The sequence below is a fragment of the Narcine bancroftii genome, chromosome 5 (assembly GCF_036971445.1).
Source record: "Narcine bancroftii isolate sNarBan1 chromosome 5, sNarBan1.hap1, whole genome shotgun sequence".
NCBI lineage: Eukaryota > Metazoa > Chordata > Chondrichthyes > Torpediniformes > Narcinidae > Narcine > Narcine bancroftii.
Genome location: NC_091473.1, coordinates 71,520,614 through 71,548,265, shown reverse-complemented (window position 1 = coordinate 71,548,265; position 27,652 = coordinate 71,520,614). Strand labels below are relative to the sequence as shown.

At 42.2% G+C, this 27,652-nt stretch overlaps 1 protein-coding gene across 1 annotated transcript in view; it reads right to left on the bottom strand.

Moving 5' to 3' along the window:
- The window catches only part of LOC138763516 (carboxyl-terminal PDZ ligand of neuronal nitric oxide synthase protein-like), a 458,344-nt gene that overhangs the window by 9,004 nt on the left and 421,688 nt on the right, over positions 1–27,652 (bottom strand). Inside the window, exons 9-10 of the mRNA XM_069937810.1 lie at positions 24,725–24,892; positions 2,692–2,857 (exon numbers count right to left, since the gene is read on the bottom strand). Coding sequence (XP_069793911.1) covers positions 2,692–2,857; positions 24,725–24,892 — 334 coding nt within the window. The remainder of the gene's footprint in view (positions 1–2,691; positions 2,858–24,724; positions 24,893–27,652) is intronic.

Genomic DNA, 27,652 nt, shown 5'->3' with positions numbered 1-27,652 from the left:
CTGTCCTTCTGATACACTGTGTATCTGTAATGGAGGATTTAGACCAGCTGATGAAAGAAGGGATGCAGTTGCATCAGAAGACATAATCTCAAATCCACTATGAGGCACAGGATGCATATTTAGTAGACACACCTAAATTCCACCATGGGGCCCAGGATGCAGTTGAATAGGAAGACATTATCTAAATTTACACTATGGGGCCCAGGGATGCAGTTGTCTTTTGTTGGTCGCAGACTGTCAGGAGACCTTGAAGATAATTAAATCATTTGTTCAAAGAGACAAGATCTGAAGTTAACAACTTTTGGGTAATATAAGCCATGGTCCCACTGCTGAAGTTTGAAACTCTCCAAGAGGTGGCAACATCTCTCAGCAAGAAGAAGAACTTCAAGATTCCAAACCGACGTCCCGGTCCGGGGAGGTGGAGAAGCTGCTACTGGCGCCCAGACAACCTACTACAAGTGTGTCGCCTCGCTTTGGCAGTTGGGACCAGTCCAGGCATTGATAAGTATAATTGGGAAGGGCTTGCATGTTGTAGTGTGAATTCAGCTTTAGATTTAGTAATAAAGACTTGTATAAACTGAACTGCTCTTGGTGTGTGTCTATTTTCTTTCGGTAGCTTGAACACTGTGACCAATCTAAAACGAACAAAGTGAGAGGTACAAGTTTACCCAAGACAGTATCCACGGATATTTAGTTTCCAGCTGTGGTCTTTTAGCCATGACTCAGTGATGGCCACAAGATCATACCTGCCAACTTCCAGCTGTGCTCTAGATCAACCTTATTTCTTATACTGCTGGCATTTAAATACAAGTCCTTTATTCATCACCTTTTTCAAATTTCTTTCCAAAGTACCCCAAGTTAAATCCTTAATCTTACACGTAATTTTGCCCTATTGATTGCCTGTCCTTCCTCACAATCTCGCTGCACCGTGCACCTACTTTTGTATCTTCTGCTCTATTCATTGCCCTCCCATTCTGGTTCCCACCCCTCTGCCAAATGAGTTTAATCCCTCTGCAACAGCTCTTGTAAACCTGGCCACTAGGCTATTGGTCCCCCTGCTGATCAGGTGCAACCCATTCTTTTTGTACAGGTCACACCTTCCTCAGAAGACATAAACCTGAACCCCTGCCCCCTGCACCAAATCATCAGTCACACATTCATTAGGAATCCCATAGATTACTACCCTTGAGGCCCTGCTTTTTAGCTTCTTTACTAACTTCCTATATTCCTTTTTCAGGACCTTATCCCTTTTCCTATCTATGCAGCTGCTTAACCTCCTGCTTGAGAATGCTATGGACTTGATATGATATGTCGCTGACCCATGCATCTGAGAGGAAACATATCATCTGGAAGTCTCAGTCTAGTTCACAGAATCTCTTGACGGCTTCCCTAATGATCAAATCCCCAATCACTATTGGTCTCCCCTTCTCTTCCCTTCCATTCTGAGCTGAAGGGCCATACTCTACGCCAGAGACCTGACCACTTGTTCCCCCGCCCCCTCCCCCACCAGTAGTATTCAAAACAGTATACTTAATGTTGAGGGATAGGCCATAGGGGTGCTCTGCACTGACTGTCTATTCCCATTACCTCTCCTAACAGTCACCCAGTTATCAGCCTCTTGCCCTTTGGGTGTGACTGGCTCCTTATAGCTTCTATTTATCACCCTCTCTGCCTCTGAAATGATCTGGAGTTCATCCAATTCCAGCTCCAGTTCTCTAACATGGTCTGTAAGGAGCTGCAGGTGGATGCATTTCTTGTACGTTTAGTCATCGAGGACTGTTAGCTGTCCCAGATTTTCCATAACCTGCAAATGAAGCACATCACTGCCCTAGCTGCCATCTCCACTACCAACTCTGGGTTAATATAAAAATATCTTACCTGTACCAGCAGAACTTCCTCAGCCTCTACTTTTGGAGCCTCTCGAGAGCCAAAGCCTCTAACTCTTCATTCATACACTGGGTTACTCACACCCTGGCCACTCCAAAAATGGCCACTCCTCTTGTACCTGCTTTACTTTTATTTGCCAAAGGTAATGAATTACGATTTGATTGGGCCACTAAAGTACCAATCCCTGTGAACGGTCCTTTATAAACTCTTCTCCCCAAAATCTGTGTAAAATTCTCCTTGTGATTCGATTGGTCCAGTAAAGACATACAGGGCTAGTCAGTTAATTACAAACCAGAGGACATGGATGAAGGGTGAAATGGATAAAGTTTACGGGGAACATTAGGGGTAACAGAGGGTATTGGGAGTGAGGAACAAGCTGCCAGCTGAAGGTGAATGCGGGCTGAATTTTCAGATTTAAGAAAAATTAGGACAGTATAGGGATGGGAATGGTATGGAGGTCTATGGACTAGAGCAGGTCAGTGGGACTTAACAGAAAATAGTTGGACACGGATGAGAAGAGCTGTAATGTTCTCTGATCACAAGGCTGTAAATGGGCGACATGGGCTTGTGGGCCGAAAGAGCCTGTACGGTGCTGTACCTCTAAAGAAATTTATAGGATCAACAGGTCACAATTTTTCAAAATTTCTAAGACAATAAAATCTTGCACATATATTAACAAATGAAAAACCTTTACCAATGGCATTCAGAAAAATAACAGGCCACTCAATTGGATATTCATAATGCCCTATCAGTTGCCAGATAATTTCAGAGTGGTTAAATGATGGGTGACTGATATTTTCTTACTTGAGCTGTGACCAGAAAGTTTGAGCTCCAGTTCCTGCACTTGCTTCACGAGCAGCGAGATGTGTTTGAGCAGATCCTTGTTCTGCAGAAGCAGTTGATGGACACGTGCCTGGGCTTCAATGCGAGCTGTTGCCTCTGCTGTCAACTGGTCCTTCAGTAGATGGACCTGGACCAAGACAGAAAAGGCAGAGTTAGACCCCAGACACTTGCAACAATAAAGGCTGTGGAGCTTGCATGCCTCAAAGGTGGAGTACTGAAATAAAAACGCAAGATCAGAAAATACTCAGCAAGTCAGGCAGCACCCTTTGGTAATGTTTCAATGTGGCTAAGGGGAGAGAGAAAAACAGGGTTAACGTTAATAAATCTTCTCCTGAATTGAATAATCTGTTTATTACTATTTGTTTTAAAGGAAAACGTTGCTTGGCATGCTATCCAGGCAAGTTAACCCATACATGGTTGGTATGGTGGCCCTCGATAATAGCAGGGATTACAGATGGGGAGCAGCGAGGGAATCCCTTCGGAGAGCAAAGTTAATAGCAATGATTTCATTAGTATGGCAAGTAGAGCAAAAATAAACATAGTTTTGTAGTAAAACTAAGTGCAGGAAAAAGTGTTAAAGGGAAAAGTGCAGCTTAACAGGGAAAGACATCCTTTTATATTTATGGGAGGTTCTTTCAAAAGTATGATAAAAGAGAAAAGGTGAGAAAATTAGTGTGTTTATTGTTTAATGTCATTTAGTTGTATAAGCACAACCCAACGAAGCAGCGTTCTCTGGTCCTCAGTGCAAAAAATGCAGACGCTCAACCAGACAACACACATCAGATAATACATATGCAGGACAAGACTTTTATCTATTCAAATAAATATTGATTTTTACAAATGAGAGTCTTGGAGGACTAGTCCGAGCAGTTCCTTTGGTCATTTAGCATTCTCACTGCCTGTGGGAAGAAGCTGTTCCTCAGCCTGGTGGTGCTGGCTCTGATCCTCCTGTTTCTCTTCCCTGACAGGAGCAGTTGAAAGATGCTGTGTGCAGGTTGGAAGGAGTCCTCAATAATTTTGCATGTCTTGTTCAGACATTGATCACGGAAGATCACGTTGATGAGGTAGAAGGAGACAACTGTATCACACTGTGATGCAGCCGGCCAGGGCAGTCTCGATAGAGCCCCTATAGAAGGTTGACATAATGGTGGCCGGTAGCCTTGCCCACTTCAGTCTTCTCAGGAAGTGCAGTCACTGTTGCGCCTTCCTGACAAGTAGAGATGTTGAGTGTCCATGATACATTAAGTGAATTCCAAGGAACTTGGAGTTCTCCACTCACTCCACCACCAAGCTATTAATGTCTGGTGGAGGGTGGTCATTCCTTGTCCTCTTGAAATCCATGATCATCTCCTTTGCCTTATCCACGTTGATACTTAGGATGTTACTCTTGCACCATTTCAAAACACTTTCCACCTCTTCCCTGTAGTGTGACTCAACATTGTTGCTGACAAGGCCAACCACTGTTCTGTCACCTGCAAACTTGATGACATTGTTGGAGCTGGATCTGGCGATGTGGTTGTGGGTCAGTAGCAGGAACAGAAACAGGCTGACATACAACCCTGAGGTGCGCCAGTGCTTAGCGTGATGATGCCCAATATTCTGCTACTGACTGATAGTACAGATCTATCACCAATGTATATAGTGTATATAGTTACAGTATCTAGACTGTGCTTACAGCGATTGGTTGAGAGCTTAGCCACGCCTACTGTCTGGGCCTTAAAGGGTTGTGTCCCTAGCCAGGTCGGATCATTCCGGACTGGTTGGCCACCTGTGAAGAGCTCCTGTCTTTTGCTAATAAAAGCCTTGGTTTGGATCTACAAGTCTTTGATTCTTTCGACGAGCTCTACACTGACCCAGACGGACTGTGGTCTTTCCGTTAGGAAGTCCAAGATCCAGTTACAGAGAGGCGTGTTGAGTCACATTAAGGACACCTTCTCCATCAGCTTCTGGGGAATGATCATATTAAATGCCAAGCTGAAGTCAATGAACAGCAGTCTGAGGTATGAGTCATTGTTCTCCAGGTGGGCCAGGATGGAGTGAAGCAACAAGGCTATAGCATTGTTTGAGGAATGGTTTCTTCTATAGGCAAATTGAAATGGGTCCAGCATCTCTGGGAGGTCTGCTTTTATGGATTTCACCACCATACACTCAAAGCATTTCATAATGGTAGAGGTCAGTGCCACAGGGCAGTCGTCATTGAGGTCTGTTATTGTCACCTTCTCGAAATGACATGGCTGTTTTGAACCCTGCGAAAATTGGTCTGTACAATCCTTCAGTACCCAACCAAGTATGTTGCCTCATCCCCTCACCTTACTTAGAGGGGTGAGGTATAAAGGAAACAGAGGGAATACCAGTGATTGGGTGGAGATCACGGTTGTTAAAGTAACATTTCCAGTTAATAGTTGAATGAGGGCAATTGGAGACAAAAAAAAAATCAAAGAACATGAAATCTAACATATCATGTGTGGGTAAACACAGATGAGCATTGGAAATGACCATTTTTTCACGGCTTCAGTGCTCTGGGCTCGATCTTGACCTTGGACTTTGTTGTGTTTGTGTGTCTTTCTGTAACTGGCTGGGTTAAAATTATATTATATTCATAATATTTCTGTTTAGTTCTCTGAATTAATTTCTCTGTTCCATAAGTCTGTATCAAATTATAATACATTTTCTTATTTATTATATCCATCTTTTTTATTTTCAGATGAATCTGCAAAATTTTCTCTAAATTCTCTATTTCTTTCTCCAATTTATCTACTTCTTTAGATAGTCTTTCTTAATTTTACTAGAAAAACCTTATTTGTCCTCTCAAATGAGGTTTTAAGGCATCCCAGAAAATACATTTATTACCAACTGAATCAATATTAATATCCAAATGTTCTTGAATTTGATTTCTCATATAATTACAAAAATCAATAATTCTTAACAATGAAGGATTAAATCTCCAACTATAAACCGGGCTACTCCCTTCAGATCCAACACCAGCTACATCACCACCCCTAGCAAAGCTTTCCAGTCACCCACTACTCTCTGTGTAAAAAAAACTTACCCCTGACATCTCCTCTAAACTTACCTCCCCACATCTTATACAGATATCTTCTGTTAAGGAGACAGTAATCATTATTGATTATTTATTGCATCACTAACCTAATCCCACAAATATTGCAATGCATCATGTTTCCTTTTTGGTGGAATTAGACCATAAGACATAGAAGCAGAAATAGGTCACACAACTCATTGAATCTTCCCCACACCAGTTAATCATGAGCTGATCCATTTTCCCACTCAGCCCCACTGCCTGGCCTTTTCTTCCCATAAATTTTGATGCTCTAGCTAATCAAGGTCCTATCAATCTCTGCCTTAAATATTTTCAATGATTTGGCCTCCACAACTGCCTGTGGCAAATATTCCACAAATATACCACCTTCTGACTAACGAAATTCCTGTGCGTCTCTGTCCTAATAGGCATCCTTCAATCCTAAAGTTATGCCCTCTTGTCCTAGACTCTTCCACCATGGAAAACAGCCTTCCAACATTTACTCCATCCATCCCTTTCAACATTTGAAAATTTTCAATGAGATCCTCCCTCATTCTTTAAATTCCAATGAGTACAGGCCAAGAGCTGTCAAATGATCCTCATCTGATAGTCCCAAAACTTTTTGAGAGGCTTCAATTTTATTGATTTCCAAAAAAGATAATGATCTGTCTGAATGTACTTATAGATTGATCTCATTATTAAATGTAGATTTTAAAATTCTTTCTAAGATTTTGGTCAACAGACTTGAGAATACCTTGCCTAAAATGATCTCTAAAGATTAAACTGGATTTATTAAGAATAGAATCTTTCATTTTAATATTAGAAGATTATTGAACATTATTTATTCCACTCCATCCAAATTACTAGAATGTTTTGTTTCACTTGATGCTGCGAAAGCTTTTGACAGAGTGGAATGGCCTTATTTGTTTGAAGTTTTGGGAAGATTTAACTTGGGTCCCGGATTTATTTCTTGGATCAAATTAATTTACCAAGCTCCCATTGCGTTGGTTATTATTAATAACAATTAATCTCCATATTTTAGGTTTTATAGGAGTAGGCGTCAAGGTTGCCCCTTATTATTCAACCTAGCTTTGGACAAGGACTGCCTAAAGAAATCTCTTGGTGCCTGCCACATTGACCACCGCCAGTGGGCTGATATCGCCTCAAACCGTGCATCTTGGCGCCTCACAGTTTGGCGGGCAGCAACCTCCTTTGAAGAAGACCGCAGAGCCTACCTCACTGACAAAAGGCAAAGGAGGAAAAACCCAACACCCAACCCCAACCAACCAATTTTCCCCTGCAACCGCTGCAATCGTGTCTGCCTGTCCCGCATCGGACTTGTCAGCCACAAACGAGCCTGCAGCTGACGTGGACTTTTTACCCCCTCCATAAATCTTCGTCCGCAAAGCCAAGCCAAAGAAAAGAAGCTTTGGAACCCTTAGCAATTGCTCTAAGAGATTCTACAAATATTCGTGGTACCCAGAGAGGGGAGAGAGTACATAAAGTTTCTTTATATGCAGATGATTTGTTGGTATATATCTCTGATCTGATAAAATATGTTCCATCTATGTTATCCTTGTTTACTGAATTTTCAGGATATAAATTGAATTTAAATAAAAGTGAACTTTTTTCCTATTAGTAATCATTTATATTTAGATGATTAATTACCTTTTAAAGTTGTTATAAATCAATTTACATTGTATAAAACCTTAAAGATTTATACAAATATAATTATCTCCCTTTGACTGATTATGCTAAACAAATGTTATGTCATTAGTAGGTTGAATTAATGCAATTAAAATGATAATCCTATATATAATTCAAGCTATCCCAACTTTCGCCCCTAAAGTATCTTAGATAAATTAGATTTAAAATGTCATCTTATATATGGAATAATAAAAATCTTAGGTCAGTTAAACAATTACTATAGAAACCAAAAAAAGATGGTGGTATGACATTAGCAAATTTCAGGTTTTATTACTGGGTAATTAATATACTGTATTCATTTGTGAGTTGTATAAACACCGTTGTATAAAAGTTGTTTTACAATTTATTTCAAACGTTAAATTCAATAATTCAACAGTTCAGTTCAAATGTTATTATCCACGGTCCCAAACTTGAGGCGACCTGCCAACTCAGAGAGAGGAAAAGAAATCACCCAGCCTCGTGCTGTTAGTCTGCTGCTTCGACACCATCACATGCTGGGCTCCTGCTCTTGTGAGAGCCCGAACCTCCAAATGATGGTTCGAGAATTATGTGATACATTATGCTTTGGACTTACAATTCTGAGATGCCTGATTGCCCTTTATGGATGGAATTGGAGAAGTATTTGGTTAGAAGATACTCTTTAACTTCCCTATTAGGTACTTCTCTCCCTTTGCATTATCTAAAATATATAAGCAAGATTTGAATCCAATTCTCAGACATACATTGTATAAAACCTTGAAGATTTTTACAAATATATTTATCTCCCTTTGATTGATTATGCTAAACAAATATTATCAAAATGATGTTCTCATTAGTAGGTCGAATTAATGCAATTAAAATGATAATCCTATATACATTTCAAGTTATCCCAACTTTCATCCCTAAAGTATCTTTTTCCTGTATAAGTTAGATTCTAAAATATCATCTTATATATATTTTTGTAAGATTTTTGATTTAAATAATTTTGTTCTGTGTAGTAAAATATTCCAATTATTTTTTTAAAGACATCATTTGACCAAGCTTTTGCCCTATGGAAAGATAAAGGAAGAACAACCTTTCTTGATACGTCTGAAGGAAATTGTTTAATGTCATTTGATGAATTAGCTGAAAAGTTCCAATTAGTTTTCTACACTCTTTTCTGCCAACTTTTCCATTTGATTTTCAACTAATTTGATTGATACTCTTTTTCAATTAAATCCTTCCCAAAAAGGATTGATAATTAATATTTATAACACGTTACTTAATTTACATCCTATATCCAATGATATAGGATGTAATGTGTTTGGGAACTGGAATTTGAGCAGCTACTGTCTGATGATTTATGGGAAATAATTTTTTGACTTGTCAATACTTCTTCAATTAGTGCCTGTCACTCTTTGATTCAGTTCAAGGTAGTGCACAGGGTACATATGTCTAAGGACAGATTGGACCATATTTTTCCTAATAGATGTCCTATTTGTGATAGGTGTAAATCCATGAGGCCACTTTGAATCATATGTTTTGGTCCTGTACAAAGTTAAATAATTTTTGGCAAGGTGTTTTTGAAACTTTAGTTGAAATGTTGGATCAAGATTTACAGCCAAATTTACTCGACTATTTTTGGGATCATAGTATTAGGATCAGGCTTCACACCTGCTTCAGCCCAAAGTATAATAGTCTTTTCAATGTTGATGGCAAGGAGAGCTAGATTACTCAAGTGGAAAGATTACAATCCGCCTTCTTCAATGGCTTTCCTCCATTATGTCATGCTTAGATTTAGAAAAAATTAGAAGTTGGACATTTGATACTACCTTTAACTTTGAAAAAATTTGGCGACCATTTTTAAAATATTTTCATATGACTTAAACTAATAAACAATATTGAACCACTTCCCGTTTGTTTGTTTTTTACTCTCCAAGTGCTTTGTGTTTACTCAGGAAGAATCTCTTTTCTACTTTCTTTGAAATTTTTGTTTTATGTTTTGTGCATTAAATTTTTATTTTCTTACTCAAGTTAACTGTCAATATATGGAAATGCTGAATTAATTTGAAAGTACTTGGTTGTTATATTCAAGGACAATATATATTACTTTTTCACATTTTCTGTATATTATTCTATGTTTTTTTCATTTTTGTGGAAAATTAATAAAAATATTAAAAAAGAAAGATCCTATCAATCCTGCCTTAAATACACCCAATGACCTGGCCTCCAAAACCACCTGCGGCAACAAATTCCACAGATATACCACTTCTAGTTAAAGAAATTCCTCCGCATCATTTTTCTAAGCAGATGCCCTTCAATCCTGGTTTTTCACTTCTTGTCCTAGACTTTCCCACCATGGGAACAACCTTTCTACATCTACTTTGTCCATCCCTTTCAACATTTGAAATGTTTCAATGAGATCCTCCTTCATACTTCTAAATTCCAATGAGTGCATACCAAGACCTGTCAAACACTTCTCTTCTGATAACCCTTTCATTTCCAGAATCATCCTAGTCATCCTAGTAAATCTCCTTTTAACCCTCTCCAATGTAGCACATCTTTTCTTAAATGAGGAACACAAAACTGCTCACAGTGCTCCAAAAGGCAAAAGACAAAAATCTGTAGATACAGTGACTGAAGTAAAAATACATTGCTAGAGAAACTCAGCAAGTCAAACAGTGCCCTTTATGTAGAAGGACACTCCCTCCATCACTCCCTTGTGCACTCATTCCCCCCCCACCCCCCGCCGCACCAATTATCCCCCCCCCCGTCATCATCCCCTGTGGTCATAGGAGGTGCCACACTTTTCTCCACAGCTGACCACATAGGACTTTCAAGTAAAGCAACATAACTTATGTATCCGCAGGATTGATTTACTGTTTCCGATGCTCCCTTTGTGACCTTTATATTGGAGAGATTGGGTGCAGACTGGGAGATTGCTTCACTGAGCACCTTCACTCCATATAACAATTACAGAATGGAAACAGGCCATCTCAGCCCCTCTAGTCCATATTGATCTAAATGATCTCCTCTAGTCCTACCTACCTGCACTTTGCCCAAAACTCTCCAATCCCCCTGATCCATATACCTATCCAACTTTTCCTTAAGTGACAAAATTGACTTTGCTGCGATCGCCTCTTCCAGAAGATCATACCTCTCTCTGAGTGAAGAAGTTCCCTCTCATGTTACTTCTAAACTTTTTCCCCCTAACTCTTAACCTGTGACCTCTTGCTTGAGCCTATTCACATCTATTCTATCTATCCCTACCTCTATCAAATCCCCCCCTCAACCTATATTCTATACTTTGATTTATAAAGACCAGCATACTAAAAACTTGCTTCACCATGATATCTATGAGATTCCACCTTCAAAGAACAATGAACCATTATTCCTAGATCTTTCTGTTCTCCTGCATTCTTCAATGTCCTCCCCTTCACTGCATATGTCATTTTTGGTTATTCTTCCCAAAATGAAGCACTTCACACTTATCACTATTAAACTGCATCTGCCACCTTTCAGCCCACTCTTCTAAGCAGTCTAAATCCTTCTGCAATTTCCGAAAACCTTCTTCACTATCCACAACTCCCCCTACCTTTCTATCATCTGCATATTTACTAATCCAGTTTATCACTCTATCATCCAAATCATTAATGTAAATGACAAATAACAAGGGACCCAATACCAATCCCTGAGGCACACCGCTTGTTACTGGCTTCCATCCTGACAGACAGTTACCCACCATGACTCTTTGGCATCTACCTTCTAGCCACTGTTGAACCCATTTGACTATCTCAAAATTAATACCTAGCGCCAGAACCTTCCTTACCAACCTTCCATATGGAACCTTATCGAAGGCCTTACTGAAATACATATAGACAACATCTACTGCTCTACCCTCATCAACCTTCCTAGTTATCTCCTCAAAAAATTCAACAAGATTTGTCAAACATGACATTCCCCCGACAAACCCATGTTGGGCTTTCCTGATCAGACCCTGTCTCTAGATGCTTATATATGTGTGTGTGTGTGTATATATATATATATCTAAGAATACTTTCCATTAGCTTACCAGTGACAGAGAACTCCCAGTAGCCAATCATTTCAGTTCTGTGTCACACTCCCATACTTACATGTCTGTCCAAAGCCTTATGTACTATCCCACCAGGACAACCTACAAATTGGTGGAACAACACAATTTTCTGTCTGGGTACTCTCCATCCAGACACGTGAACATCAATTTTTCCAGTTTCTACTAACCTGCTCTCCTCTTCCCCCTTCCCTCCCACCTACCTTTCCCCTTCCAGGTCTCCTCCTCCCCCCTTCCAGGTCTCCTCCTCCCCCCACCCAGACATCCCTCCTCCCCTTGCTTGCTGCTGTCCCTTCCCTCTTTTCTCCACCTATTACCTCCTCCCTTGGTGACCATGCCTCCCCCTACCAACATTATTCCATACCTTAACAAAGGACTTAAGCCTTAAATGTCAGTTATGTATTTTTACATTTGCTATATAAAAGACACTGTTTGACCTGCTGAGTTTGTCCAGCATTGTGTTTTTACTCACAATGCCCTTGGTATGGACAGAATTGAACATTGCACATCTGCAGTTCTGACCTTGTAGTTGAAGGAAGGAACTTGATTATGTGGTTGAAGATGGTTGTGTAGAGGATACACCCCTGAAGAACTTCTGCAGTGATATCCTGGAGAAGAGATGATTGATTTCCACAACTATACCATCTTCCTTTGTGTAGATTATGCCTCCATTCATCAGAGAACATTCCCCATGATGCCCATTGGCTTCAGTTTTATCAATACTCATTGTTGGGGAGAATATTGGAGGTGATGTCAAATCCTGCAGTGAGCAAAACTGGAAACTGATGACTCAACCTTTCTTGACCCCGATGACACTGGGATTTCATTTGTGCTTGATCTGTTGATGAGGATGTCATTGCAGAGTAAATGGAGGGTGCTGAGACATTTTTGAGACCCACCAAATTTGAGAAGAATCCTCCATAGTCCCTCTTAGTTGAAGGACATTGTGTGATCAAAAGAGGTCAGGTGCCCTGGTCGATACTGTTCCCTTTGCTTTTTTTTTTAGTTTCCAAATGAAGAAAATCATGTCCATTGTTCCTGTTCATGGATGGAATCCAAGTTCTGACTCTAGGTGAAGACATCCTAACCATCACTGTCTTGTGGAAATCCTCAAAACCAGATCTAACCATCAGGGAAGTTCTTGGGAAGGCACCAAACAGTTTTATTTTCCTGATAAGACTACCAATTGCAGACAGTGGAAAGAACCCATGATTCAACACACCCAACCTTACCATGAAGTTCCACCTATGGTTGATACGGCAGATAATGTATCTGTCATAGAGATGAACAGCACAGAAACAGGCCCATCAGGCCACCACAACCATGCCAACCTTTTTGCCATCTTGGTTAAAGCCATTGTCCACATTCAGGCTGTATCCTTCCATACCTTGTCTATTTGAGTGTCCTTCTGAATGCACTTGAAACATAGTAATTTTATCTAATCCCATCACCTCTTCTGGCAGCCCAATCTACCTCATACCATCAGAGCAGAAGTGGAAGAAGGTCATTCTCGACTAAGATGTAGTTAAATTACAATACTAAAAATCATTACCAGTTAACATTTCAAACAGAATGTCATGTCCTACATAACAAATGTTTTGGCAAAGGTATAAAACCATCAATATCCAAAGCCCTGCATGCAGAGAGCAGTGGGGAAGGTGCAGCCCTTCAAAGAGACAGCAAGTTCCATCTGGATTCACTAAGACAATGGACTCGAGGGATATTAGTACATGTGAGACCACCAATGCCTAAGGGATCAGAATGTCTTTGGCATGAGATAGTCTTCTGGAAGAGGAACTGCTTTCAGCATCAGTGAGAAAACTGTAAAGTAGCCATTGAATAAAAGGTCAACAACATAAAATATTCAGCTTCCGAACTGCAATCATTGGAAATGCAATGTTTTGTGTCGTAGTGCTTTTCTCCATGACAACAGCACTTTTTGCCATCACTTTAATTTAACCATCATTAAATTTAGATCAAAGCCCCAAGTCCCAATCATGTGTAATAATACCAGACAGACTACATTACTGGAAGACTTTTGGATAAATAGCAGCAGGGACATATTAGAGCTAATTTAACCACACAATATTATTTTGGCAGAAAAAGCACCAAGGTGAGCCAAGTAAAAGCTTTAAACAAATAATAAACACTCTTCCTTCACAACTGGCAAAGATAATGAGAGACACTCAATCAAAATAAAAATTGCAGTTAATTTTTTGCTTGTTACTTTGTCTGAAACGGAGTGTGTCCCAGTAAACAGATGATGCTTGCAGGCAGGACCAGAGAGGCTGGTGGAACCGCAGAGGCTGGGGAAACACCACAGAGATAGGAGGGACCGCAGAGGCAAGAGGGACTGCAGAAGTGTGGGGGGGGGGGGGAATGGGACTGTAGAGGCAGGCAGGACCACAGAGATGGTGGGGGGGGGTGGGGCGCAGAGGCAAGTGGAACTACAGAGGCAGGTCTTTGAGTTGCACAGGCATGCACCCTAATTCACATTTAAAACCAGCAAAGTGTTCAAACACAGATTTCACGCTTATTAAATAGAATTGATTTTCATGGGTACCTTGTGTACTCAATGGTCAAAGTTGGTGGTGGAAAGCTACCAGTTATCAGCTCTAGGATTTGGATCAACGTTGTTTTACAGCAGCTACCCTGTCCTGGCAAAGTCAAAGAATTGTGAGATGGCAATGCTTGAAGATATCAACCCTAAATTGATTCTAAATTTTATGTATTTAGTGTATCAGCATGATCCACAATTATAATCCACCATGGACTTCCTTGGTACTGTCAGTTTAGATTTCTCTCCTATTCTTTTCCAGGAACTAAGTACCAGCAGCTCCTCAAGCCTCCCGACCACAGCATCAATCATGTGGCGCAATCCCATTTACCATGACAAATCAGTGTCACTTTATACACCTTCCCAATAAAAGCTCGTCAATCACCAACTTGAAAGCTCACACTGACCCAGAATTTAGCCTTTTAGGGTATTCAATTTCTGTTACAGTTTGTGTGGCATCTCATCCTTCCTTCTAATCAGCTTGGCTCTAATTTTGAGAAATATGTTCTTCATTCAGTCCATCAGTGGAAGTGGCTTCTCTATATCTATCCTATCTGAGTTTATCCATTGCCTTGTGCCACTGCCAGCATGGTCAGTCAGAAAAAGGGGATATTTCAAACAGAATATCCTTCACTGAAGGCAATAACTCTTAGACCACAGTATCTGGTCACAATAAGTATTGAGTATCCATTTGTTATCTCTTACCTGTTAGTCTGTGCACCTCCTGCTTCTGCTTTCTCCCTCCTCTACCCTCTTCACCCCACCTTTTTATTCAGGCATCTGATATTTTCTACATTCCTGACAAAATGCTCAGGTGCAAAACCTTGATTGTCTTTTACTTCCCACGAGCATTGCAGGACCTTCCAACTTCTCAAGCACCTTTGTATGCTCCATCAAATGTCATAAAATGACTAAAAGCTGCTTCTCAAAGGTAACCTGCACACATATACCAAAAAAAAACTGTTCTACTGAGTTCTTTTAATTTTTTTGATACTTCATTCAGAATTTTAATACTTCATTCAAAATGGCCCAGTCTTCATTGAGGGCTCAGTAGTGCAGAGGGTCAACATCTCCGAGGATCTGTCCTGGAGCCTCCACGTTGATGCAATCACAAAGAAGGCTCATCAGTGGCTTTACTTTGTGAGATGTCTGAGAGGATTTGGTATGTCACCGAAGACTCTCTTAAACTTCTACAGGTGTACCATGGAGAGCATTCTGGCTGGTTGCATCACTGCCTGGTAAGGAGGCACCAACTCTCAGGACAAGAATAAACTCCATGTGGTGAATGTCTGCCAAGCTGCCTGTCTCCCCACTGGCGAGCCTTGCTGTATTAACATTGGCTGTGCATTATCTCTACTGTTAAGGACACTCCCCTTGGATATAACTGTGTATGCACCTATTGTCTTTCATTATGGTATCATGAGTTTCTGCTAATAAAAGCCATGATTATTGTTTGACCACATTGTCTTTGTCTAATTCATCAAATGGCACTTCAATTTTATTAGCAGAAATGGATGCAGCACTCAAGCCAGAGCAGCTGATAATCGACCAATCTGCCCCAAGGACCAGAGAAATTTTCAACCACTGGATTGCTTGTTTCGATTACTACATGGCTCGAAACAACGTGGTCGATGAGGCGATACAGTGAGGCCACCTGAACTCTCTGCTGGGTGAGGTCCCTTTCACCGTAACGCAAGGAGCTACCACTCTGGCTATAGCCCGGGAACATCTGACTGCTTACTATGCAGGGCCACGGAATGTGGTGCTCGCTCGATGCCAGTTGCTGACTAGATACCAGAAACCCGGGGAAAGTGATGCTGCCTATGCACTGGCCCTCAACTCATTGGCAACGAATGTGATGTCAGGGCAGTCAATGTGCAACAACACCGCATTGCCTTGAAGCTGGATGCTTTTGTTAACGGGATTGACTCCAGTTACATCCAACAGAGGCTGCTGGAGACAGAGCCCTTAACCTACGACCGGGCAGTCACTCTAGCCAAAACACTGAGAAGTGCCTTGCGGTCCAGTGAAATGCTAGAAACTGAAAAGGAAACATCCAGGAGTGCTGGAACCCCAAAAGAAAGAAAAAGGCAAACTCCTGAAAAATGCGACTTCTGTGATAAGAGCTGGTACCCCAGACAGAAGTGCCTGGCTCGATTTGCTACCTGCAGCTATTGTGGGAAACTCAGCCACTTTGCTAAAGCGTGTAAGGTGAAAAGTACTCCCACTGATAAGAAGAAGAGAAACACCAAGAAAATGCATCCTGGAACTAAAGGAATGGACGACAACTGTGAAAAGGGTGAATCTTCAGACGAGCAGGCTGAATCAACTTCAAGTGACGGCGAGGTGAGATCCCCTGTGATAGCTCAATTGACTCCAAAGCTTGGGGAATGTTATGGACTGGAACGGTTGACCTTGAAGGGGGATGTGAATGGTGAGACTCTTGATTGTCTAATAGACTCTGGGAGTGCTGACAGGTACATCCACGAGAGAGTTGCTAGAGCCATAAATTTGTGGAGATATCCAGCGAACCGAAAGATATCGATGGCTTGTAATGAACTTGCAAAAACTGTATGGGACACGTGTAAAGTTTCTTGAAATTTGCAGGAACATTGCCTGGCTAATGTGTGGCTCTTTATTATGCCAAAGCTCTGCGCCCCTGTGGTACTGGGGTTAGATATTCAATCTCAGATGAACAATGTAGTGTTAAATTTTGTTGGGTCACTACCTACACTTACCAAGGCTAGTTACTGCGGACTGTCCACATTAAAGATCAAAGCTCCCTCCCTTTTCAGTGATTTATCCCCCGAGTGTCGGCCAATTGCCACTAAAATCCGTTCTTACAGCAAAGAGGATCGGGAGTTTATCAAAGCTGAGATCCAGAGATTGCTTAAAGAGGGAGTAATTGAACCCAGTAAGAATCTGTGGCGAGCCTAGGTGGTAATTGTGAAAAATCACACTAAGAAATGATTGGCTATTGACTACAGCCATACAATCAACCGTTACACTAACCTGGATGCCTACCCCCTGCCACGCATCAATGAAATGGTTAATCAGATAGCGCAATTCAAAGCGTACTCCACTATCGACCTCAAAGCAGCTTACCACCAAATCCCAATTAAAAAAAAGGAATGACCCTATACAGCCTTTGAGGCTGATGGGGGGGTTATACCAGTTTAAAAGGGTATCTTTTGGAGTCACTAATGGTGTGTCAGAGGGAAATGGATAAGATTGTTAGGACATATGAGTTACAGGGTACGTTTCCCTATCTGGATAATGTCACTATCTGTGGGAAAACACAGGCTGAGCACGACAACAACTTAAAGAAATTTTTAGCAACAGCTAAGGAACTCAACCTTACATTTAATGAGGGCAAATGTGTGTTCAACGTGACAGAGCTACCCATTCTGGGCTACATTGTCCACAAGGGTGAAATCCACCCCGACCCGGAAAGAATGGGCTCCCTTAAGAAGTTACCACCCCCAAGCTCAGCAAAAGCCCTTAAAAGGCGCATGGGATTCTTTTCCTACTACTGCAAATGGGTTCGGGACTACGCCACAAAGGCATGCCCTCTGTTTGACACAAAATCTTTTCCTCTCTCTCCAATGGCCTTGAAGGCTTTCGAGAGAATTAAAGCTGATATTGCCAAAGCTGCACTCTCGTCCATTGACGAGGATGTCCCATTCCAAGTGGAAACTGATGCCTCAGATTTTGCCTTGGCAGGAACCCTTAATCAAAAGGGCAGACCTGTGGCATTCTTCTCCCGCACATTACGTGGACCTGAACTTAAACATCCTGCCATTGAAAAAGAAGCCCAGGCTAAGGCTATTATTGAAGCTGTTCACTACTGGAGGCACTTTCGAGCTGGCAGAAAATTTACTCTTGTCACTGATCAGAAATCTGTAGCCTACATGTTCAGTACTAAACACAAAAGTAAAATCAAGAACGATAAGATGGCACGCTGGAGAATAGAACTCTCAACTTATAATTATGAGATCCGTACAGAGAGGGCAGGTTAAATGATCCATCTGAGGCATTGTCACAATCTGCTGCTGGTGCTCAGCTGGAGGGGCTAAAAGAGATCTAAAGCAGACTGTGCCACCCAGGAGTCACGAGATTCTTCCTCTACTTAAGGGGTAACAACCTTCCTTACTCTCTGGAAGAAGTCAGGAAACTGACTAAAAGCTGTCCTGTTTGCGCAGAATGTAAACCACAATACTTCAAAGCTCCAGAGGCCACTCTCATCAAGGCAACCTGACCTTTTGAGAGGATTAGCTTAGATTTTAAAGGTCCGATATCTTCCAACAACAAAAATGTATATTTCCTTACTGTGATTGATGAATATTCCAGGTTTCCCTTTGCGATACCCTGCCCTGACATCTCGTCAGCGTCTGTCATTAAGTCACTTGACAGAATTTTCAGCATTTTTGGTTTTCCCAATTACATTCATACCGTTTGAGACTCAGCATTCATGAGCGCTGAACTGCGGTGAGCCCTGCTATGAAAGGGGATTGCCACCAGCCGTACCACGAGCTAAAACCCGCAGGGCAATGGGCAGGTTGAAAGGGCTAATGTTACAGTCTGGAAGACTGTTAATCTTGCTTTAAAAACACATGGTTACCCTGTAACCAGGTGGCAGGAGGTGCTGCCTGAGGCTCTACATTCTATTCGGTCTTTATTGTGGACTGCAACAAATCAAACACCTCATGAACATATGTCTGCCTTTCCTAGGAAATCAGGAACTTTGATGGACTGGGCAGCCTGTTCAACTGAGCTTGGAACCATGTTGCTGAAAACCCACACTCAGGCACGTAAAACAGACCCCCTCGTCCAACCAGTTCAGCTACTGCATACTAACCCCAACTACGCTTATGTTAAATTCCCAGACGGGAGTACTGACACTGTACCCCTAAGAGATTTGTCCTTGCCTGGTTCACCCCTTCCTCACACCCCTACTCAGAGTGAGCCTGAGAGGTTGGACTCAGCCCCCCAGCCTGTGATCCCAAGTCAGCTTTCAGATGGCCATGCTGAGGCTCCACTGCCTCACGCTGACAATTTTGGAGCAGGTCCAGAAGTCATTCCTTCCCACACTACCTGTACCAGTTCCCAAGGTTGCAAAGGAGCCACCTGTTTTGAGACGAAGCACCAGAATTCGTAAACAACCTGATAGGCTGACATATTCATAAGACATCTCATTATATTTTGATTGCTTGCTAGATACTATGTATTTTGGGCGTTAAGAGTATCTCAAGGTCAAACATGGTATCCATGTATCGCTTGCTTCAGTCTTTCCTAGGAGCTGTCCTTTTGACTTTAACCCTTCTTCTGCTGGGGGAGACAGTGGTGAATGTCTGCCAAGCTGCCTGTCTCCCCCCTCTGGCGAGCCTTGCTGTACTAACATTGGCTGTGCATTATCTCTACTGATAAGGACACTCCCCTTGGATATAACTGTATATGCACCTATTGTCTTTCATTATTGTACCATGAGTTTCTGCTAAAAAAAGCCATGATTATTGTTTGACCACATCGTCTTTGTCTATTTCATCAACTGGCACTTCACTCCAGAGGGTTGTTAACTCAGTCTGCGACATCACAGGCACCAGACTTCACTCCATCGAGGACATCTACATGAGGAGGTGCCTTAGAGCTCTATCCTCAAAGACCCCACCACCCAGGCCTGCCCCCTTCACTCTACTACCATCAGGAAAATGGTACAGGAGCCTCAATGGCACAAGGACAGCTTCTTCCCCACTGACATCAGATTCCTGAAAAAAATAACGAACTTCCTTTTAGTGCAATATTATTTTTTTATATAGTAATGTCATGATTATGATAAGAATATTTTCATTGCTGTTGCAAACACCAAATTTCATGGCTTGTTCATGACAATAAATTCTGATTACTTCTAAAATTATTTATATTTTCTCACTTTAGTGGTCAAACTGGAAAAGCTTATTAGAGTTTTCCTGTTGCAAGTAGAACCTCTGACTCATCAGTGAAATAATTTGCAGAATATTTTGACAATTATTGTGGAATTTTCAGTGAAATTATGCTATGAGTCCCCAAAGAGTAGGAGTCAGTTCATGTGGAAACTAGAAAACCAGCAAACAGAATACTTCGACTGGAGGATTAAATGGAAAGCATAACCTTCCAACACAAACCAGGGACTGAAGGCAGAAAGCAGTCTAGTTTATTTTCCAATTTAGTAAAACTCCCAAGAGATATTTTATGAAATTAAACATACAATGTAAATGAAAGTTGTTCATGGCTCACTGCTGTGTATTTTACAATCATGGCTTCAGCACCATTGTATCTCCCAAAAGATGCTGCGCTGAAGAATATTGATCTAATTAGCAGCAGCAGTTTAATTGTCCAAAAAAAAACTCTGATAAAGTTACTACTTCAACTACAAAAGAAAAATGTTCAATTTATACATGATCACAGCCATTTCATTAATTCCCAGGTGCTCATTTCTCACATTGCACTCTTAACTTTACTATATTTAGGGAGATTACAACAAAAAGCACCAGTAAAATTCCAACAATGTATACACAATTTCCATTCGACTTTTGGAATAACAGCATCGTTGGCAAGACCATCATTTATTGCCATACCTTAATTTCTCTGAAGGAAGTGGTGGTGAGCCAACTTCTTGAACCACTGCAGTCTTTCTGATAAGGGTGAGTAAAAAAACCCCAGGATATGGCCCAGTAAGATCCTTTAATTAAATTAGGAGTAGGTAATAGAGTCCACTAGGGCAGTGGAATGCTCCGATTACAGGATGTGGGAAATCTGGGAAAGCACAATTGTCCCTGATGACTACACCTGCAAAAGGTGCATCTAGCTGCAGCTCCTGACAAACCGTGTTAGGGAACTGGAGCTGGATGAACTTCGGATCACTCGGGAGGCAGAGGCAGTGATAGAGACGAGCTTCAGGGAGACAGTCACCCTTAAGAGTCAGGAGGCAGGTAGCTGGCTGACTGTCAGGAGAGGGAAGGGGAATAGACAGAGAGAGCAGAGCACCCCTGTGACTGTTCCCATCAACAATAAATGGACTGTTTTGGATATTGTTCATGGGGATAAGTTGTAGTGGTCACCCCTCTGGCACAGAGTCTGGACCCTCAGCTCAGAAAGGAAGGAGTGAAAGAGGAGAGCAGTAGTGATAGGGGATTCGATGGTTAGGGGGACAGATAAGAGGTTCTGTGGAAGAGATCGAGATTCACAGATGGTCTGTTGCCTCCCTGGTGCCAGGATCCACGATATCTCAGATTGAGTTCTCCGTATTCTCAGCCAGATGTCGTGGTCCATGTAGGGACCAATGACATGGGTAAGAAGGATGAGGATGTCCTGAAAAGAGAGGCTAGGAAGTTAGGTGTAAAGTTGAAGGACAGGTCCTCCAGGGTTGCGATTTCAGGAGTGCTGCTCCTGCCACGTGCAAATGAGGCTAGAAATAGACGTTAATGCAGCTAAATACGTGGCTAATGAGATGGTGCAGGAGGGAGGGCTTCAGGTTTCTGGACAATTGGGCTCTGTTCCAGGGAATGTGGGACTCGTTCCAACAGGACAAATTGCACCTGAACTGGAGGGGAATAACATCCTTGCGGGTAGGTTTGCTAGTGCTGCTCTGGGGGTGCGGGGGAGGGGTGGGGTGGGGAGGGGCAAGGTGTTTAAACTAAATTTTCAGGGGGTGGGAACTAGAGTGCTAGAGCAGATAGTGAGGTGAAGGAGGATAAGGGTTATGTAAGGAGTGCATGTATAGACAGAAAGCAAAGGTTTGTACAGGATAGAAATGTTCTCAGGTGTATTTTTTTCAATGCAAGGAGTATTGTCAGAAAGGCAGATGATCTTAGGGTGTGGATTGGCATGTGGGATTACAACATTATTGCTATTAGTGAGACTTGGTTGCAGGAGGGGCAGGACCTGCAGCTCATTGCTTTGGGGTTCCATTGTTTCAGATGCGATAAGAGGGACAGGGATGAAAGGGAGAGGGATAAAAGAGGGAGGAGTGGCATTGCAAGTCAGTAAAGATATCACAGCTGTGCTTAGTCAGGATAGCCCTGTGGACTCATCTACAGAGGCCATATGGGTGGAGCTGAGAAACAGGAAAGGTGTGACCACACTGATAGGGTTGTATTATAGACCACCTAATAGCCAGAGAGAATTGAAAGATCAAATCTGTAAAGAGATAGCAGAACGATGTAAGAAATAGAAAGTTTTGATAGGCACAGATTTTAACTTTCCACATATTGACTGGGTCTCCCATTCTGTAAAAGGGCTGGATGGCTTGGAGTTTGTCAAATGTGTTCAGGAAAGTTTTCTAAATCAATATAAAGAGGTACCAACTTGAGCGAGTGCAATATTGGATCTCCTATAAGGGAACCAGACAGGTCAGGTAACAGAAGTATGTGTAGGCAAATATTTTGGGTCCAGTGACCATAATGTAATTAGTTTCAAGTTAATTATAGATAAGGATAAGTCTGATCCTCGAGTTGAGATTCTAAATTGGAGAAAGGCCAATTTTATGGAAATGAGAAAGGAGCTAGGAAGAGTGGACTGGGATAAGTTGCTTTCTGGAAAGGATGTGTTCAGTAAGTGGAAGGTGACATTTGGAGAGTGGAGAGTTTGCAGGTTCCTGTCAGGATTAAAGGCAAAGTTAACAGGGAAAGGGGACCTTGGTTTTCAAGGGATATTAGTGATCTGGTTAAGAGGAAGAGAGAGGTGTATGGCAGGTATAGGCAACAAGGACAAAAGAGTTTAGAAAATGTAAGAAAATAATTAAGAAGGAAATCAGGAAGGCAAAAAGACATGAAGTTGCTTTGGCAGATAATGTGAAGGTAAACCACAAGGGGTTTTACAAACATATTAAGAGTTAAAGGATAGTAAAGGAAAAAAAAACTGGTCCCATAGAAGATCAGAGTAGTCATCTATGTGTGGAGTCTCAAGAGATGGGTAGATCTTAAAATATATTTTTGTATCAGTATTTACTCAAGAAATTGGCATAGTGGATAAGTAAGGAAGTGAAACAAGCAGTAGTGGTATAGAGCACAAAGAGGAGGAGGTGCTTGCTGCCTTACAGCAAATAAAGGTAGATAAATCCCCTGGGCCTGACATGATATTTCCTCAGACCTTGATGGAGACTATTTAGAAATTGCAGGGGCCCTGGCAGAAATATTTTAAACATCCTTAGCCACGGATGAGGAGCCTAAGGATTGGAGGGTAGCTCATATTGTTCCATTGTTTAAAGAAGGCCCCAAAAGTAAACCAGGAAATTACACCCTGACATCAGTAGTAGGTCAATTATTGGAGCGTGTTCTGACAGATTTGGTATACAAGTATTTGGCAACCAAGGGATGATTAAGGATAGTTAGCATGAGAGGGGCGAACGTGGGTGCAATGACCAGTCTGGATGTGGGGAGGGAGGCCAAAGCAGTACAGTTAGTGTAGCAGTTAGGACAACTCTGTAACAGTGCCAGTGACCCAGGCTTGAATCTGGCACAGTGGTTCAGGACTTTGTACCTTCTCCCCATGATCTGTGTGGGTGTCTTCCAGATTCATCCCACCCTCCACAAAGTATGGGGTTGGGAGGTAAATTGGGTGGAATTGGACAGCACAGATTTTAATGGGTGAACAAAAGAGAGTATAGGCAGGGAAGAAATGGAGGAGTGGTAGCAAGAGAATCGGGGGCCTGGAGAGGCAAGTGGATGAGGGGGAGAAATGGCATAGTTGGGGGGGAAATTCAGGGAGATGGGAAGAGTTTTGGGGGATGCAGAGGGTCAGGGGATGGGAGAGGTTGGGGCAATGGGGAGTGGGTTGGGGAATGGGGTGATAGGGAGAGAGTTGATAGGGACGGGTGATGGGGAAGAGGGTTTGGAGAATGGGGTGAGGCTCGGGGGAATGGTGAGGTCAGGGGGGTGGGGAGAGGGTCGGGGGATGGAGAGAGGTTGGAGGATCGAGGAGAGGGTTGGAGGATCAAGGATATGTTGCAGGGATCATGCTTTCATTGTCCTCTCAGCACATTTCTATGCCAACATCAATAAAATGTGTGTGGTTGCCCACTGGATATGAGCTGTGCCCATGCAAGTTGGAGATTTCTGTCATTGCACGTCTGACACACTGGTTCCCCATCAATGTTCAGGAGCGGGGTTTGTTATATAAGTCCCATCACCAAGTTTTGAACACTTTAGATGATTAACACCTTGGCTAACGTGTGCACAAAGTAGGCACATGAAGTCAAAGTGTTAGAAAAATAGGATTATTAATTAACATTGTCAAGGTTAGCTCCCATCCCTCCGTGACACCTTACATTCTGGCAGAACATATACAAAAAGCTCCTTGGTTTTGCCCTTTAAAGGTAGCCAGAGCACAGAGAGACAGAATAATCCATTCTGAGGTTTTATTGGACCATGCATAGTTTTGAACAATACTGGAATGTGACAACTTAAATTCAGTCCCTAGTGCCCAACCTCACTACACATAGTAAGCAGATCACAATTCAATCAAAGGCCATTGAGTCTATTGAACCCATGGTACTATTTGTCTGAAATGAGTGACCGGTTCTTGCTGGTGTCTAGTGCTCCCAACCCCAACTCCCCCGCCTCAGTTTACTGCAGCTAAGAGACCTTGAGCAGACAGTCCCCTTTCTCACCTGGGCTACAGCAACCTGGGTCTGTTGTTGCTGCTGCTGGAGCTGTTGCTGGAGGAGCTGGATCTGGTGGTGAATGGAGAGCGGAGTGCCTGACAGTAGACGGCCACCGGCTGGAGGCAGTAGCATCTTGGGAGAGGCAGTCAGGATGTTCAGGCTGTTGCCTCGGAGCTGGAAGAGAGCAGGGAGACGTGAGGATCCTTGTTCACAGAGAAAGAAGGGCTCTGCACCTTTTTTTTCAGGCACTTGCCAAATTAGTAGAAGTGGGACCTGTTTCTGAGGTGGGGGTTATAGTTCAGACCGATTCGAAGAACATTCAGTGAAGAAATCTGAAGAAGCAGAGTTGGAATTGAGAAAAACATGCATATTAGGTCTTCCTCTTCCCTTTGGATTCAATGAGCCAGTTCCTGGGTATGGAGGCGAGGTGGAAAATGTGAACAGGCACGAGGATGGACTAATACAAGGCTATTAAAATGTAGCTGCTCTGAGGGTACCCAATGATAAAAAATGATCAGAGTTGTAGGGATCCGTTTGTCTGGTAATCCACTGAAGGAGCAATGACATGAGACGTGGGTTAGACCCAAAACCTTGTCATGAGCACAAATGAAATTCACGAAAAGGAAAAATGTGTCTCAGAAGCAATTGCAATCCACTCTAGACATAGGAGAACGCTTCAACACTGAAATAAAAGTGGTAAGCATCTGAATTTCTCACCTAATGCCCATTACATTTAATATTCAGATATTTATTTCATGCAGTGTGTTGGGCAGCTGTGCCACATTGCAAAAGCAGAACAATGAGCTATCCTGAAGCTGTATGCTGGTCAAGGCTGCTCACCATAATGAGAAAAGCACATTTAGAGTCATTTTATGATTTGTGAAAAACCAATGAATATTCTTTCTTCCATATGAATTGGAAAGTCTGAATTCATTCTTTGATGCCACGATTAAAAAAAGAGTAGATAGCCTTGCATCCAAAAGCATTTTCATTCAAACATCACCTGCAAATATTACGTAAAACCAGTTCAGTATTCAAGATGATTCCACTTCTAATGTACGATTCATTAACAGGGCGTCACTTTAAGTTAAATAGCACAAAGTGGCCTAATTTGACTATTAACCAGGAGAGTCATGGGGGTTTTATCTCAACTTAGTATTTGGATGAATTGACGTTGTTCTTCTGACTTAAGTCTAGAAACTGCTAATGGACAATTCTAATGGGTGATTATTTAATGAGATTGGAGCGACTTCATCACCAACATCGAAGAACTCGAGATGGCAGAGGCCGACAGCATCGAATCCACGCTGCTAAAGATCCAACTGCGCTGGGTAGGTCACGTCTCCAGAATGGAGGACCATCGCCTTCCTAAGATCGTGTTATATGGCGAGCTCTCCACTGACCACTGAGACAGAGGTGCACCAAAGAAGAGGTACAAGGACTGCCTAAAGAAAGCTCTTGGTGCCTGCCACATTGACCACCGCCAGTGGGCTGATCTCACCTCAAACCGTGCATCTTGGCGCCTCACAGTTCGGCGGGCAGCAACCTCCTTTGAAGAAGACCGCAGAGCCCACCTCACTGTCAAAAGACAAAGGAGGAAAATCCCAACACCCAACCCACCAATTTTCCCTTGCAACCACTGCAACCGTGTCTGCCTGTCCCGCAACGAGCCTGCAGCTGACGTGGACTTTACCCCTCCATAAATCTTCGTCCGCGAAGCCAAGCCAAAGAAGAAGAATCCACAACTCAGTCTGTTGCTTCCTATTTAAGATCAGAATGCAGCCAGAGGAATATCATTCAAAACATATTAAACATTTATTTTCCATAACACTACTAAATGCAATTTGGTGTCTTTAACATATTATTTCCCCTACATTGCTTTAAAATTTCATTCTGCTTGTAAACTCAGAAAGCATATTAATTAATGAATTATTGCAATAATAAGGTGGTACGGTTGGTGTAGTGGTTAGCGCAACACCTTTACAGCGCCAGTGTTTGGGACTGGGGTTCAAATTCCACACTGTCTGTAAGGAGTTTGTACATTCTCCCCGTGTCTGCATGGGTTTTCCCCAGGGGCTCAAGTTTCCTCCTTCCATTTGAAACACGTCGGGGGTCCAGGTTAATTGGGTGGCATGGACTCGTGGGGTGAAATGGTCTGTTACTGTCCTGCATATCTAAAATTTTTTTGAAAATGTTTCCAAGGTTTTCCAAAAATCTTTTATTCAACATACAAGGAAAACAACATGTGCTTAGTCTGAGACCAGCACTCATTTTATTCCATTTTTGGCCAGAGCTCAACTGACCTGTACTTTCTATTTCCCAGTTTTAGCCTTTTCTCATTCTTTCGGCCAAACTGCATGTTTGATCTCAGCCTGAGTATAATTGCAGGTTTACTGATTGGTTCCACAAATGTTCCATTTACACATCTTATGGATTCAACTCTTCGTTTTGTTGCAAGAATTAACATTGCATCAATTGTTAATCCTTTCCAGAAACACTGCTGTCACCTTTGAACGGGTATATTACCCAGTTAGAAAGCGTTAGATTAAAAAGTCACTGAAGTACAGGATTATGCAATAACTAGTGCTCTACCGCCAGTGGGCTGATCTCGCCTCAAACCGTGCATCTTGGCGCCTCACAGTTTGGCGGGCAGCAACCTCCTTTGAAGAAGACCGCAGAGCCCACCTCACTGACAAAAGACAAAGGAGGAAAAACCCAACACCCAATCCCAACCCACCAATTTTCCCCTGCAACCGCTGCAACCGTGTCTGCCTGTCCCGCATCGGACTTGTCAGCCACAAACGAGCCTGCAGCTGACGTGGACTTTTACCCCCTCTATAAATCTTCGTCCGCGAAGCCAAGCCAAGAGACCAATAGTAACAAGGCAATGTAGAAAATAAGGCCCATTATGTCGGATAAATACCATAGTTTCAA